This window comes from Ctenopharyngodon idella, chromosome 9, assembly GCF_019924925.1.
Source record: "Ctenopharyngodon idella isolate HZGC_01 chromosome 9, HZGC01, whole genome shotgun sequence".
Lineage (NCBI taxonomy): Eukaryota > Metazoa > Chordata > Actinopteri > Cypriniformes > Xenocyprididae > Ctenopharyngodon > Ctenopharyngodon idella.
In genome coordinates, this window is record NC_067228.1 from 25,403,063 (window position 1) to 25,418,048 (window position 14,986).

The 14,986-nt window shown below is 37.2% G+C and overlaps 2 protein-coding genes across 2 annotated transcripts in view; one reads left to right on the forward strand and one right to left on the reverse strand.

Annotated features, from left to right (window-relative positions):
* Window positions 1–762: 762 nt before the first annotated feature.
* pdzk1 (PDZ domain containing 1) lies at window positions 763–11,545 on the reverse strand. The gene is made up of 9 exons (XM_051906990.1): window positions 11,462–11,545; window positions 9,333–9,546; window positions 8,990–9,218; window positions 8,074–8,210; window positions 6,983–7,178; window positions 4,189–4,385; window positions 3,645–3,881; window positions 1,772–2,152; window positions 763–1,435 (listed from the first exon to the last, which is right to left on the reverse strand). The coding sequence occupies exons 2-9, from the start codon at window positions 9,537–9,539 to the stop codon at window positions 1,352–1,354; spliced, it is 1,668 nt and encodes a 555-aa protein (XP_051762950.1). The 5' UTR covers window positions 9,540–9,546; window positions 11,462–11,545; the 3' UTR covers window positions 763–1,351.
* A 1,960-nt stretch (window positions 11,546–13,505) lies between these two features.
* LOC127519351 (cholecystokinin receptor) overlaps window positions 13,506–14,986 on the forward strand; it is a 48,108-nt gene continuing 46,627 nt past the window's right edge. Inside the window, exon 1 of the mRNA XM_051906994.1 lies at window positions 13,506–13,946. Within this exon, the coding sequence (XP_051762954.1) occupies window positions 13,784–13,946 (163 nt within the window). The 5' untranslated portion in view covers window positions 13,506–13,783. The remainder of the gene's footprint in view (window positions 13,947–14,986) is intronic.

The following is a 14,986-nucleotide window of genomic DNA, read 5'->3' on the forward strand; positions in this document are numbered from 1 at the left end:
CAATGAAACGCATGCTGCGTTCACACCATGTTGTAATTACCGTAATTACTAGATGACAACATATGACATTCTACTCGGAGCAGTTCACGTCCTCGGACTCAGGATTATGCGTTGAAATGAATCTGCAGTGGTCATATGGTACAGCGGTCACGAGGTACAAGTCTCAGATCTCAGAAAATTCAGAGTTTACAAGTTGTAATTACAAGTTCTACAAGAACATGAAGGCTTTTTACAAGTTGGAATCTGGTAATTATGGAAAATCTGACATTGTGTGAACTCATCTACACTTATTCATGCTTTACTAGTATAGACAAAGGGAGAATCTGTACCTGTACGGCCAAAGTAGAAAAGATCTGAAGACAGAAAGACAGACAAAAGCAAAAACGAGTGTAAACTTTTGGTACGGCAGACACACAAAAGATTTGATGGAGAAAATAGTGAAGCCGAAGTCATGTACCCTCATAATCAAAATCTTGCATCAACATCTCTTCTTTTCTCTGATGACGTGTTTACTGGTGCGAGGGCGGGACAACCTGTCACTCCATGACCATCCAATCAGGGACAACCTGTCACCATGACCATCCAATCAGTTTAATTATTGTGTAGACCTCTCTCTGAAACTCACTAGTATAAGTGTAATTTACGTAAATCATGGTCAAATAATACTGTGTTATTGGTACACGAGGAGCAGCGATGTCAACACTAAAGAATTTGCTTTAAAATGATAAGAATGGTTTACACAGAATTCGATTTGACATATCATCAAAAAAGAGCAGGTTTTATTCAACAGGCATCCACCAGAAAAATGACAAAAACCATCCCGTAGAATAAATTACATATCAAGAAGTAGGCCTATGCATTGTCTGAAAGCCCTTAACTGCTTGTAATTTAATATTTCATGCATCAAAAGTATAATAACGCAAGTTTAAATAGATTGTCATTGTTGCAGTTCCCAAAGAAAGCAGTACAGAAATAATGTTACATTTGATATCCTTACTAAGTGTAGCTTTGTAAATTCACATTGAAAATACTTGGGAATTACAGTCTCTTGTTCAAACGGGCATTTCCTCTCTTAATAGATTGTGCAGTAGTTGATTGAAAGGGTTAAACTTTATTTTAAGGTGTCCTTGTTACAGTGTAATTATACATGTAAGTACTGAATAATATTAATTATCAACATGTACTTACTATAGGGTTAGGGCTTGGTTTAGGATTAGTTGCATGTAATTATGCTTAATTTACTGTTATTACTATATGGAGCATATCTGTATTACTACATATAAGGTGTAACAAGGACACTAAAATAAAGTGTTACTATTGAAAGTATCTGTTGGTACAGGAAAGTGAATGCTCAGAGTCTGTCGTCCTCACTATTTGATGCTGAGGAAGATGATGATGATGATGATGATGATGACGAGGATGACGAAGAAGAAGCCTAGGGTGAAAATATAGATGCTGGAGTTAGTATTTCTTTTAGGATTTAGTCATGGCTTGTATCTTTAAAGGCATAGTTATACCTATATGAATATATCTCAGGCTCAGTGTATGACAAAGCAAATTATATCTCAATATATACTATTCAAAAGTTTGTGGTCAAATCCTACCCAATACCTAAACTTAACAACTACCTTACTAACTATTAATAAGCAGTAAATTAGAAGTTTATTAAGGGAAAAGTATATATGTTCCCTATACTAAAGTGTTACCTTTTTTATATTTGTATTATTTTTCTGTCTGCTGAGAATGGGAAATGTTGAAAAGCGGTACTGACCCTTGAACGGGGTTGAGCTGGTGGAGTGGCTGGTCTTTCACTGTCACTTCCTGTGTCTTTCCTCTCGTCCTCTTGCACATAAGCTGGTGCTGGGACCTCTTGCACATAAGCTGGTGCTGGGACCTCTTGCACATAAGCTGGTGCTGGGACATTAGTGGAGGGCTCATTATTCAGCAGTTGAGGGGTGATGGCGATCCCTTGTGCTTTCAGGTGGTCATAGGCTGTCCTCTCAGCCACTAAGAGGACCAGCGTGTCCCCGCTCTTGCGGATGAGGTTAACGACCTCCTCATGTGTGCTGGTTTCCACGTTCACCCCGTTCACCTCCACAACAATGTCATCATCCTCCAGTCCAGCTCTGTCTGCTGCTCCACCTTTCACCACCTGAAAAGAAATACATTAAAGGATTAATTAATTCACTCCAAATGAAAAAGTTACTCATCCTTATGTTCCATACCTGAAGGATATTCGTGAAGAATATTTTTGAAGTTTTTTTTACTTTTAAAAGTTTTTTAAAAGTTTTTTTTTAAATATATATCATATATATGTGTGAATAACAAATTAAATTGCAGTCAAAATTTCAGATTTGTGAAGTTTCAACTAAAAATACCCCACAGATCATTTATTATAGCTTGTCAAATTTGCCCCTATTTGGGTCTGAGCAAAAACATGCCGTTTTTGTGTGTGTCCAATGCTATCTCACGACCAATTCGTACGTATTTTACGAGGTGACTAATTCGTACGAATTCGTATGACCTCACGAATTAATATGATTTGTCTAAACCCCAGTGATGGGTAGGTTTAGGGGCAGGGTCATTCATACGAATTTGGCAACTCGTAAAATATGTATGATTTAGCAAAAAACACATTAATTCGTACGAGTGAGGTCATATGAATTAGCCACCTTGTGAAATACAAACAAATTGCCGTGAGATCGGGTTGGTATGTCCCTTTAAATGCAAATAAGCTGCTGCTTCCTGCCCGCTTTCCAAAAAAGGGCGGAGCTTTAACAGCTCATGCTTTGGTTGCTCAACAACAACAAAGCTGGAAAATCTCACGCAGCCAAAATGACGATTGTCAGTAACGGTGTTCAGCCTTACATTGTTCAAACCGGAGTCAGACACTGATGGAGAGACTTTCAGATTGGACATTTTTTGAATGGTTAGAGGATAAATTTATGTAGTTGCTGTGGAGTTGATTCAACTCATCGACTAGCATGTGCCGTCATGTTAATCTTTTGTGCAAAACCTGTATGGACGCCCACTATACATAGTGTACCTGTTAGCCAAAAAGAGCCATACACACCAGGCTAACGTTTATGATTGCTATTGAATACTGTGAAGGGTCTAATGTTTTTTCCAAAATACAGAAACGCTCCTTTTTTTTTAGCAATCGAGCTTGCCAGGGTCAACTAGCAGGCTATCCATGCTAATGAGACTCTAAGTGTTCTGTGCTCGTCTGTGCAGCCAACGGCAGAACAGTTAGCATGCTTTGCTCAAACTTTTGCCATTGCCTTAGAACTGATCATAGCACTTAAACACGGAAACAGTCAGATTTTGAGTGTACGGCACTTGGATTATGGACAACACTTATGATACTTTTATGGTGCTTTTCTGATATTTTGAAGCTTGACAGACACCAATCCCCATTCACTTTCATTAAATGGACAAGAAAAGCTGGGATATTCTTCAAAAATTCTCCTTTTGGGTTCAGCTGAAGAAAGTAAGTCACACGAGTTTGAAATGTCATGAGGGTAAGTAAATGATGACAGATTTTTTGGGTGAACTATCCCCTCTGAACCTATTGAAACACTGAACCTATACAATTAGATCTAGACAAGCTTTCTAGAAATATCAGTGTAGGTAATTTCTCAGACCTCTTTGATGTATTGTCCGATAACTCCCTGGATGCCATTGAGATGGAAACCAAATCCAGCATCGGTCTTTACCAGCCGGCACAGTTTGGGTTTGTGGTCCACATCTGCTGGGGCAGGTACAGCTGCGGCAGGTACAGCTGGGACAGGCGCGGGCACTGCTGGAGCAGGTTCAAGCTCAGGATAGCTGGGCGGGGATCCTCTCATTTCCTCCCAGTACAGAAGTGGAGAAACTCCACCCTTGACAACACAGTATTATTCAATAATTTAATAAATTAATAATGTATAATAGTAATACAAATGCAAGGTGAACATTTAAGATTTTCATTTTTGGTTGCACTTTTCGATGGTCCACTTTGGACATTCTAGTAGTTGCAAGTCACTTACAGTTAGTAGAATGACTAAAGTGGACAATCGAAATAAAGTGTTACCCAGTTTTTAATTTTAAGTACACAGTCACCAGTGTGCTCTTCAGTATCAGTGTAAATGTTTCAAATAAATGTTTAATGTTGTATTGCAGCAATGTTAGTGAATGAAAAGGACTCACCAATTTGTACATTTTCTCGGTTACAGCATCCAGCACCAGGAGGCAGCACTTGTTTCCTTCTTTACTTATTTTGTTCACCACCTGCTCATGTGTGAAGTTATCGATTTCCTCTCCGTTCACAGCCACTAGTCGGTCATTTTCCTTCAGTCCTGCTCTCTCCGCAGGGCTTCCCATGTCTATTTCTCCAATGTAATGACCTGAGATAAAAAAAAAAAAAAATGTCATGAATCAAATACTGAAACATGAAACAAATATTTTTCAATTTCTCACTTTATCTTTTTCAGAAGGTCTGTTATTAGTGTTGGGATTAATTTATTTGTTCTAATAAAAAACATATTAATTTACCCAATTTAATTAGGCAGCGGCTACTTGCACTAGCGTTAAATGCTATGCACATTAACTGTAAATAGCAATAGATGCTATTTACACAAAGTGAAAATAGTTGTTAGATGCTATACTTACAGTATACATAGTGTTAATAGTGGCAGATGTTTGCACCTCAGTGTGTTGTAGTAGTACATTAAAAAAAACAGTATGTAATAATAAAAACATATTTAGTGTATACGATTATATTTATTAAAATCATAAATGGATACTGCCTTATTGGTACATTATTTGTTCCTGTCTCCAAAGCCCTCACCTACACCATAACTCTATTTGATAAACACTTTATTCTCACTATTAAATACCTGTTAGGCACTTAATTTGCACTTTTTGAATACCATTTTAATTCAAATAAACACCTCTCTGAACTGATATGCAATGGGAAAACGGGAGAAGAGTGAGTTCAGAAAAGGCGGATTCGAACACCATCTGCCTTACTCTCCAGGCAATTTTGACTGGCTCAATCAGACAATGGTGGGTGGAGTTAGTGTAAATAGTCTCTGCCAAATATGCACATGGTGTAAATAGACTCTAGGCATTTTAATGTATTATTTTAGCTGAATAACTAATTTCATAATTGATGTACTTTAAATGTACTTGAAATTAATCAACACTGAACTGATTTGAACTGAATAATGACTATTTACTATTGTCTTTTTAGAGCTGCTTTACAGCAGAATTGAATTCAGAATTGAGTTTGCATCACTGAATTCACTGAATTCAATTATTTTGTTAAATTATTTGTTAAAATGCCTTCTTTAACCATTTGCACCCTAAATCACTGAACATATGAACATTTTGTGGTATTAAATGCTTTTACAGCAACATAGAGCCATTACAGTAGATAACCTTTGCATATCATTGTACAATGTTATCAGAATTCCTCAGTTATGCAATGTCAATTATCCAACATGAACACATTGCTCTTACATTGCAATAAACTTCAGTAAGTTCAGCTGGCACCACCATGCTAGACAAAATAATAATAATTAAAAAAATAAACAAAAGAGATGATAGTAATGCAATGGTTAATAGAATCTGGGCTGCTAACATCAAATTTCCAGGACCCAGAAAATTACAATCCTGCTGTATTTCCCTTGTGAGCAGTGCACTTAATCTTAGGCTGCTCCAGAGAGAGGTCCATGCAATTAGAGTACTGTAAGTCACTTTGGATGAAATGCAAATTCTTGATAAAATTCTTACTACTTAAGAATAAATAGCTTGTGACTTATTAAATATTCTTATTTTATTTAACTTATTAAATATCTACAACTACTTTAACATGCACTGGCTGGTCAGATACAAAGTGCACTGCTATAACACATCCCTCAGCAGAAAGCAAAATCTACGCAAAGACACTTGGAAAGGTTTTATTTACCCCAAATAAAAGCTCACCAATAGCCTATTTTGAGAATTTGGACAACTGAAGCAGATTTAATGTAGACTGCATTTAACTTTGACAAGGCCTTAAAGTCAATATGAGCATGATAACACATTTTAATTCACCCAAAAATGAAAATTATCACATCATTTACTCACCCTCAAGCCATCCTAGATATATATGACTTTATTCTTTCAGTCAAACACAATTGGAGTTAATTAAAAAAATATTCTGGCTCTTCCAATCTTTAAAATGGGAGTGAATAGTAACCAATATTTTAAAGCACATCCATCCATCATAAAAGTAATCCATATGGCTCCAGGGGGTTAATAAAGGCCTTCTGAAGTAAAGTGATGCGTTTTTATATCCATATTTATAACTTTATAAACTAGAATCACTGACTTCCGTACGCAAGTCGACTTTGACCTGACGCATGATGTATTGATGAATGCGGAAGTGCATTAGATAGAGCAAAACAAAACACCGGTCACGAATTAGAAGTCTAAAACGAGAATTTTTAAAGAGAAATGTCGGAGCTTGACTTTGTTGCCCAGCCCTATTTGTTTGAACCGCGAGAGGCGTCTACTCTCATCTACGTCATACGCCAGAACTCGACTCTCTCATGAACACGCACGGACTGATTATAGTCTATAAAGTTATAAATATGGATATTTTTCTAACAAAAATGCATCACTTTCCTTCAGAAGGCCTTTATTAACCCCCTGGAGCCATATGTATTGCTTTTATGATGGATGGATGTGCTTTTGTGGGCTTCAAAATATTGGTAACTTTTCAATCCCATTATAAAGCTTGGAAGAGCCAGAATATTTTTAAATATAACTATAAGATAACAATAAGATTGTGTTTGACTGAAAGAAGATAGTCATATACACCTAGGATGGCTTGAGGGTGGGTAAATTATGGTATAATTTTCCTTTTTGAGTGAACTAACCCTTTTAAGTAATGCGTAAAAGGGTAACTGTGTATTTCATGTTGATATCCACACCATGAGAGATGGCACGCACTCACCTTTACGTTTAGGATCTTCCTTCAGGATGAAGCCATAACCATCTGCTCTCTTGGTCATGTCTGCAATGCGTGGCTTATGTGCGAGGTGCCTGACCGTGGCATGAGCCACCCCTGGTCGAATGCTTTTGCTCTTGAAGTATTTGTCAGCATCCTCATCCACCAGCAAGAGCATCACTCTGTCACCGGCTGCTTTCAACTACAATAACAAATGGAGTACATGATTATAATATTTTCCTCAAAGTACTGATATTTAGGGTAATGCAGGGTAAAACAGTTGGGTCAAGGTCTTCAGCAGCATGCATGGCAGCATTCAGGTTGCACATGAAAAGCTATTAAATAGGAACTACTGTGATTTTTTACATTTAGTGTGTAATGTTGTTGTTTAAGCATGAAAACGGCCTGCAAAGTTATAGCAAAAAGTCACTCCAAAGGGAGTTATTCTCTATATCAGTAAGCACTGTTTCTGAACTCCCTAAAACATCTTGATAGTAGTCTTGAATTTTCTTCCGGGAACGCACAATATTCCTCATTAATATAATTCCTGTCCAAGACATATGCAAAAAAGGGGCAAGGCCTGGTTGAGTTGCATTAGTTTATTGAACATTCAGACATAAAAACCTATTCTCAAAAACAAAATCAAGACTGTACAAAGGCATAATATGGCCTCTTTAAATTGATGGTCCACCCAAAAATGAAAATTCTGACATCATTTACTCACCCTTATGTCACTGCAAACATGTATGACTTTTTTTTTCTTCTGTGGAAGACAAAAGAAGATATTTTGAAGAATGATGGTAACCAAACAGTTTTGGGTCCTTCTTATTGTATGGTCAAAAAAAATATAATGGAAATCAATGGGAACGAAACTGTATGGTTACCAACATTTTTCAAAATATCTTCTTTTATGTTCTGCAGAAGAAAGAAAGTCTACTGGTTTGGAACGACATGAGGGTGAGTAAATGATGACAGAATTATCCCTTTAAAGCTCTTTAAAGTACCATATTATAAAATGGGTGACAAAGAGGAAACAGACAGGATATAATTCATGTTAGACATGCACAAAAAATTTGAAGAATGAAAATTAAACTTACCTTTTGCACAATCTGTTCATGTGCGAGACTCTCAACATATTCGCTGTTTATCTCCACCAAACGATCACCCAGCTTGACACCCGCCTGATCAGCTACTCCTCCAGACACAATGTCTATCATGAATACACCTTTAGTACCTGAGAGAAAACGGTTAGAACAAATGACTACTGTTAGTACTTCATTTCACGTGTCATTCCAAATATTTCCGACAATTATCAACATATTGGTTGATTTATCCAAGACAGGCTCGAGAAAATGAGTTAACCTTTAACTTTCTCAGCATCAGATGAACATTTGCTGACTGTTGACAGCACTGGAAACACGTTCTTGGGTTGGCAAGCTCTAATCTGACTAGCTGACCATGAGCATTTCTGAGGATGAACTAATGACTGGATATACCAACGTTTGCCAGTTTAGAGGGAAATCTTTAAAAGATATTCAGACTGAGGGACAGTAACTAGGTTTACTGGTTTGTTTTTTGTGTTATAGCTGTGGAACAATCTGTACTTATTACACTCTTAAAAATAAAGTTTTTTATTGGCATCTATAATTCCATTAAGAGTCTTTTACATCCATGGAAACTTTCCATTGCACAGAAGGTTCATTACAGTGGAAAAGGGTTCTTCAGAATACTAAACTAAGAAACATGGTTCTTTTAAGACTGAGAGATTCTATTGGGAACTCATAATAGTTCTGTGGCATCTCTGTGAAAACCCTCTTTTGGGAGCTTTATTTTTAAGTGTACTTTGGATGGACAAGAATTCAGATAGCAAAGTCATCATTTTTTCTACACACATTTGATATATCTGTTATTTTCTGTCTTTACATGTTGGTCAGATGGTCTATTTTGTCATAGAAGTCAATTCTTGGCCCAAATTGTGGACCAGATGTTATACTGTAGAGTTTTATAGCTTACCTTTGGTGGACTTTAAGGAGAAACCAAATCCACTGCTGGATTTTTGCAGATAACAAAGTTTGGCTTTAGCGGCTGGTGCAGACACTCCATTCATGGTGGGCTGGCTCTGACCTGACTGGGACTGAGGGTCGGCGAGATTCACACCCTTGGCTTTGGCCGTCTTATATGGCTCCTCTCCAAGAACGTGCAATGTGACGCTCATCCCACTCTTTCTCACCAAATCTGCAACCTGGCCCGAGAAAAAGACAAGTGCGAGGTTTACCTCCAAACTTTTTGAATAAAACATTGTTTTCCTGAGATTAATTTAACATTTACAGAAAGGCCATTTCCAAATGTATCAAACCTGACTGTGCTCCAAATTGTCCACAAAAGTTCCATTGACTCTGATAATGCGGTCTCCATCCTTCAGACCGGCCAGTTCAGCCGCGCCGCCCATCTCAAGGGCTCGGATCAGGTGACCCTCCTCGCCGTGTTCCACTCGGAGGTAGAAGCCATAGCCCTGTCCCTCTCGCTTGGTCAGAGAAATAATACGTGGTTTTGGCCCAGCCATTTTTTTTCTGTTAGGAAACATTGATCGATCAGTGTTGCCTTCACACTGAGGTCATCAAACATGTGATAATATGCTCTTCTTGGTAAACCTGGTGTTATCTTATCAGATATACACAATTCATTATATACCAGTCATTTGGTGATAAAAAAATTACAATCCGGAATGTACCAATGAAGTGATTGGAGAATGATTTCATTTCTCACTATATGTAGCAGTGTTATAATGACAAAATGTTGATATATAAATGACAGGTGTTGGTAATCAATGGCAGCAGACCAGTGCAGATTAGACAGAAGGGAACCCGTCCATGCTGACACGATTATGTAATCTTATGTTCTTCAAATGGAGGTGATAACTGGGGTAATATAGAATTATCAAAGGCCATATAATCATCGCCCTGTGTTAGGGTGCATCTTCCATTCTACAGTAAATCACTTAAGGTTTAAAGTCAACATGAAATGACATTTGTAACATATTTTACACATTTCTGTGCAGGTTATTTAGCTAGGTCAAATCACTTCGGTTTTCTTAATTAAATATAAATTTAAATTAAACTAGTTACTAAATTTTAATTAGGTATCAAATCTAATTAAATTATTAGATCAAAGAATATTAAATTGATGTATTAAATGTATTAACATTTTGATTAAAGGTTTTTTTTTAAATAATATGTACGGAGCTCATAAAGGGACATGGTGAAGAAAAAAAATATGAGATGGAGGAAAAATTGTTTGTCAATGCTTTTGCATTCTCTAGCAAATGTTTGACGTTCTCCTGAGAAACTTTGCATTCCCTCGTAAAAACGAGGCAAAGTTTCTTGGGGGAACGCAAAGGTTTTGCAAGCAAACGCAAAGTTTCTGTGGGGAACGCACTTATTTTTCCTCCATCTCATTTTTTTTTTCCACCACCATGTCCCTTTAGGGGCTCCGTAAATAAGCACCAATTAATCATATGCAATAAGACCAGGAATGTGTAAAATAAATAAATAAAGTATAAATAAATAAATAAATAATAGAGTCAGTGCTCTGACCCAACTGTTAATTGTTAACAAAGTGGCTAAAAGTGTTTATGTCCAAGTACACTTTGCTCTAAAACGTTTGTACCTTGTCTCTACAATTACGATTACAGATCATGAAGAAAGAAGAGAATGAGTGAGCGCTCCGACTCCATAATTGCCTATTTATTTCAATTTAGGTTTTGGTCTAAAACACTTGTACCTTGCCTTAGTAATTATAAAATCTTTACAAAACAGTAGACACAAATGTGAAGAACCGTCATCAAGGCTTTAGCAAGATTGCAGCCTTTGCTCATTTTCATAAATGTTTTACTAGGGGAAAATGCATAAACATCTAGCTGTAGATTCAAGCACCACAGATGCCATATCAATTACACAATGCCTCACACATCAGCTGAGAACTGAAGTACACTTCTCACACTTGAGTGGTCCATGAACTGCTATATGAGCTGGTAATGCTTTCACATCACCACATTATGCCTTAAACTACCTGCTTGCTGCTGTTTAATAATTAATGCTACTTGCTTCAAGTTTCTCATCTGGTACAAATAATTTAAAAACAAGAATTTCACTTAAGCTGTCAAAATGGATTGCAACATTTCTTAACAAGATTCCTAGGTAGAACTTGGAGGCCGGGTACAAAATTTCTATTCTATTCTAATAAAAACTCTCAAATAAAATGACTGAATATTTTCCAAATTGTAAATTAAATTTCTATTCTATTCTGTTCTGATAAAATCTTTTAAAAGACATAATGAATACATTTTCCAAATTGTACATTAAATTCTATTCTGTTCTGATAAAAATGTTCAAATGACATGACTCCAGATTGTAAGTTACACCTCAAAGCAGATAATATTTAAACATATATGTATCTATGTTCTGAAAAGAAGTGGCTGTCACTCACCAGCTGCAGTCTCCTCAGTGTCCCAGCCTAAAGGAGGTGGCTGCTTTCTTCTGCTCAGGTGTTATCTAGCGCTGTGTAAGTGTGTATGAAGGACTTTGACAGGCCAAAGGTTGATCTAAAAGGTGAGTTATTTAACCATGTCCCGTGGCTGGAGGTTTATTCTTTGTTGCTATGAGTGACCATATTCTACCCTAATGAAATTTAAACAAAAAGATCTTGTTTTTAAGGAGACACCTTAATTTGTAAATCTATGAAGTCTGCAAGGATATATCTCTTATTCACTCTATTTACTTGGTTTACATGGCTATTTCATGGCTGTAAAAGAGTGTTCGTTTAAAGCACTACAACATGCCATTTGTGACAGTTGGATGACTCTTTTAATGTCATCAAGTCTACAATATTAAAATCCAAGCCAAGAAACCAGATTGCATATCTTGAAGAGGGCTTTTGCCGTTAAAATTACAATGCAATTCTTCATCTGAGAGAGTGTAATATACAGTCATGGCCAAAAATGATGTCCAGCATTGGAAAACTGACATCTTCACCCTTTATTTAAATACAATTAACAATTTATTTAATGCTTTTGTAATCATATTATGTAGATGTGCTTGAAGTCAAATGTTTTATTTGTTTTAATGCTATAAAACATGCCAAATTATGTTGACATAATTTTTGGACAGGCTGTCATACAAAGATATTATGAACAGATGTAAAAACATGAGAGGACCAATGAAATATCAGTTTTAGCTGATTGTGTTATGTAAGCTTGTTCCTGTGTTTTTCAATGCATTATTACTTATTTATTTATTTTTATTTATTTATTTATACATGTTTCAGTAGAATCAAGTTTTTTTTTTTTTTGGTCAATAGGCCTACTTTAAAGGTGGGGTAAGTAGTTTTTCAAAAACGCTGTTGGACATTGTTGATATTTGAAATCAACCCTAACAAACTCACCCCTCTCTTCATTGCTCCGCCTCCAAAACTCCAATCCTAACCACCCTGATCCGAGGTGGTCTCGAACCCCGGACCGTTCGCTGCTGGCAGGCGAGGCGAGTGCACTAACAATGACGCATTCTATAGCGGTCGTCAGTGTGCAGTGGTTTACCTGCACAACTCTCACTATCTGGCCACTGTTACACACGCAATGCGAGAGTGGATGTCTGTTTATCACAGTTGATGTGCAACAAAATGCTTCACGAAAAATAAAGTGCAGATGATGAACGAATGACAAATAAGCACAAAAAAAATGAACGTACAGTACACAAGAGCAAATACAAACAAGTGTTCGGTGTTAGTTGCCAACAGAACAGCAGCTCCAGACAATCAAACCCAGTGTTACTCACATGTGAAGCAGAATCAAAGCAGCCTCCTGTTTTCAGGCCTTCCTGCTTAGCTCTCACAAGCGCTGGAAAGCTTTTCTAATATTAACGCGGGTCCTAAAGCGTTTGCCCAGTCATAAACCTTCATTCCAGTGATATTCTTTTGAGCTCTTTTGTATTGTGTCTCATCTCTCTCGACCGTTATACGCCCCCTAATGCTGATTGGTTACACGTTTGTCGTTGATGTCGGCCGACTAACTTCCAAACAGTGTTTTCGAAAAACTACTTACCCCACCTTTAATATATATATTTTTTTAACTTGTCATGAGAAATGTTCATTGAAGTAAAATTTATGACAACTAGCCCCGCTTTGTATGAATATTTATTAATTTAGGATGAAATGTATTACACCAAAAGACACTGTGTCTGTTAATAATGTCTAAAATCTTACAAAAATCTTTTAATGCCTTTTTGAAAATGGACAAGTTTCACCAAAGCCAATCACTTTTGCTTCCACAAGAGGGCGCTGATGCTTCACTTCACCTGCTTCATCATTCATAACTTTCTCTTAGCCTTTTGTGCACGTACTCCACAAACTCCTTTCAATGTCTCCTCCTCTCCAGGATGCTCAGATCCCTGAATCCCACCGACACACCCCCAAACTCCCACCTCTGCTGTTTCAGACCTCATCAATAAACCCTCAGTCCACGCGCGAGAGACTCAGTGCCGCTCCGCGCTTCATCACATTCTCATACAGAGCAACTGTGCCTTTACACTGCTGAGCTGAGCTGAGCAACAACGGCTGAAACGTTTTATTTCACCATAAGCTAATCCTATTTCTGCCTGATTACCTTTTTGTTTTGTTGTTTTTATTGATTCTTAATTTATCCTCTTTAAACGTTAAATACTCTCTAAGCCACTTAGCTACTATTCATTGGACACTTATTGTTGACTGATGATTGAGAGGAACTACTAATATAAAATAGTTGTGGTTAGGTCCGAAATGGATTTACAAACGCTAAATGATACGTCTGGGATTTGGGCATGTCTCCAGTTTCAGAACAGCTCGGTTCTGAACGGGACCTCAAACGGAAGTCTGGAGATTTCCAACGGCACCTGTGGAGACGCGCTTCTGATGCCCAAGACGGAACCAGCTCGACCCAAAGGTGAGGATCTCTCGACACTCAGCGCTGTTTCAGATCGTTCATTCAAGGCATTCGTTCTCGTTCACTGTAACAAAGAGGTACCAAAACTTATCGTGAACATGTTTTGACATTATGGGGAGGTTGGAGAACCCTCCAAAAGCTTGAAGTGGTTGGGGTGTTAAAGATTAGCCTATAGACTATACATAAAACTCATAATAATAATAATAATAATAAACATTTCAGTAACCACAAAAGTTAGAATGCAAGTTAGTCAGAGCGTACACAGTACTCTAGCACTTTCAGTTAAATGCATAACATCTTGCAAAACAAGTAGCCTATTATATATATATATATATATATATATACACACACACACACACACACACACACACACACTGCCTGGCCCAAAGGAAAAAAAAAAAAAAGTCGCTGTTTAAATTTTAATAGGCAAATACTAAAGAGTCTATGGATGGATCATTATTACAGTGATTATTATGTTTCTAGCATGTTATATGTTTGGCAATGGTTCTTTTAACCCTAAAAGATGGAGTGTGTAGCTTTTCATTTCTTAAACAATCATGTAGGAAGACACATCATAGCCATATTCCAGGATGACAATGTCAAGATTCATCAGGCTCAAATTGTGAAAGAATTGTTGGGAGGGAGCATGAAGAATCATTTTCACACATGAATTGGCACTGACCTTAACCTCAGTGTAAGTTTTTGGGATGTGCTGGAGGAGACTTTACAGAGTGCTCACCTCTTGCATTGTCAATACAAGATCTTGACCAAAAAATGAGGCACATCTCGATGGAAATAAATGTTGTGATGTTATTTCCATCAAGAGGTGGATCAATTTTTGGTCAAGATCTTGTATTGACAATACATGAGTTGAGCACTCTATAAAGTCTACTCCAGCACATCCCAAAAACTTTCAATGAAATTAAGGTCTGGACTATTCATGTGTGAAAATGATTCTTCATGCTCTCTGAACCATTCTTTCACAATTGTAACCCTGATGAATCTTGACATTGTCATCCTGGAATATGGCCATGATGTGT

Bases quoted from the DNA above. Each gene is read 5' to 3' on its own strand.
- pdzk1 (XM_051906990.1), bottom strand. From the start codon at position 9,539: ATGGCTGGGCCAAAACCACGTATTATTTCTCTGACCAAGCGAGAGGGA. The intron at 9,219-9,332 runs GTTTGATACATT...TTCTCGGGCCAG, and splicing joins ACAATTTGGAGCACAGTCAG to GTTGCAGATTTGGTGAGAAA. The intron at 4,386-6,982 runs GTGAGTGCGTGC...TTTTTATCTCAG, and splicing joins GGAAGATCCTAAACGTAAAG to GTCATTACATTGGAGAAATA.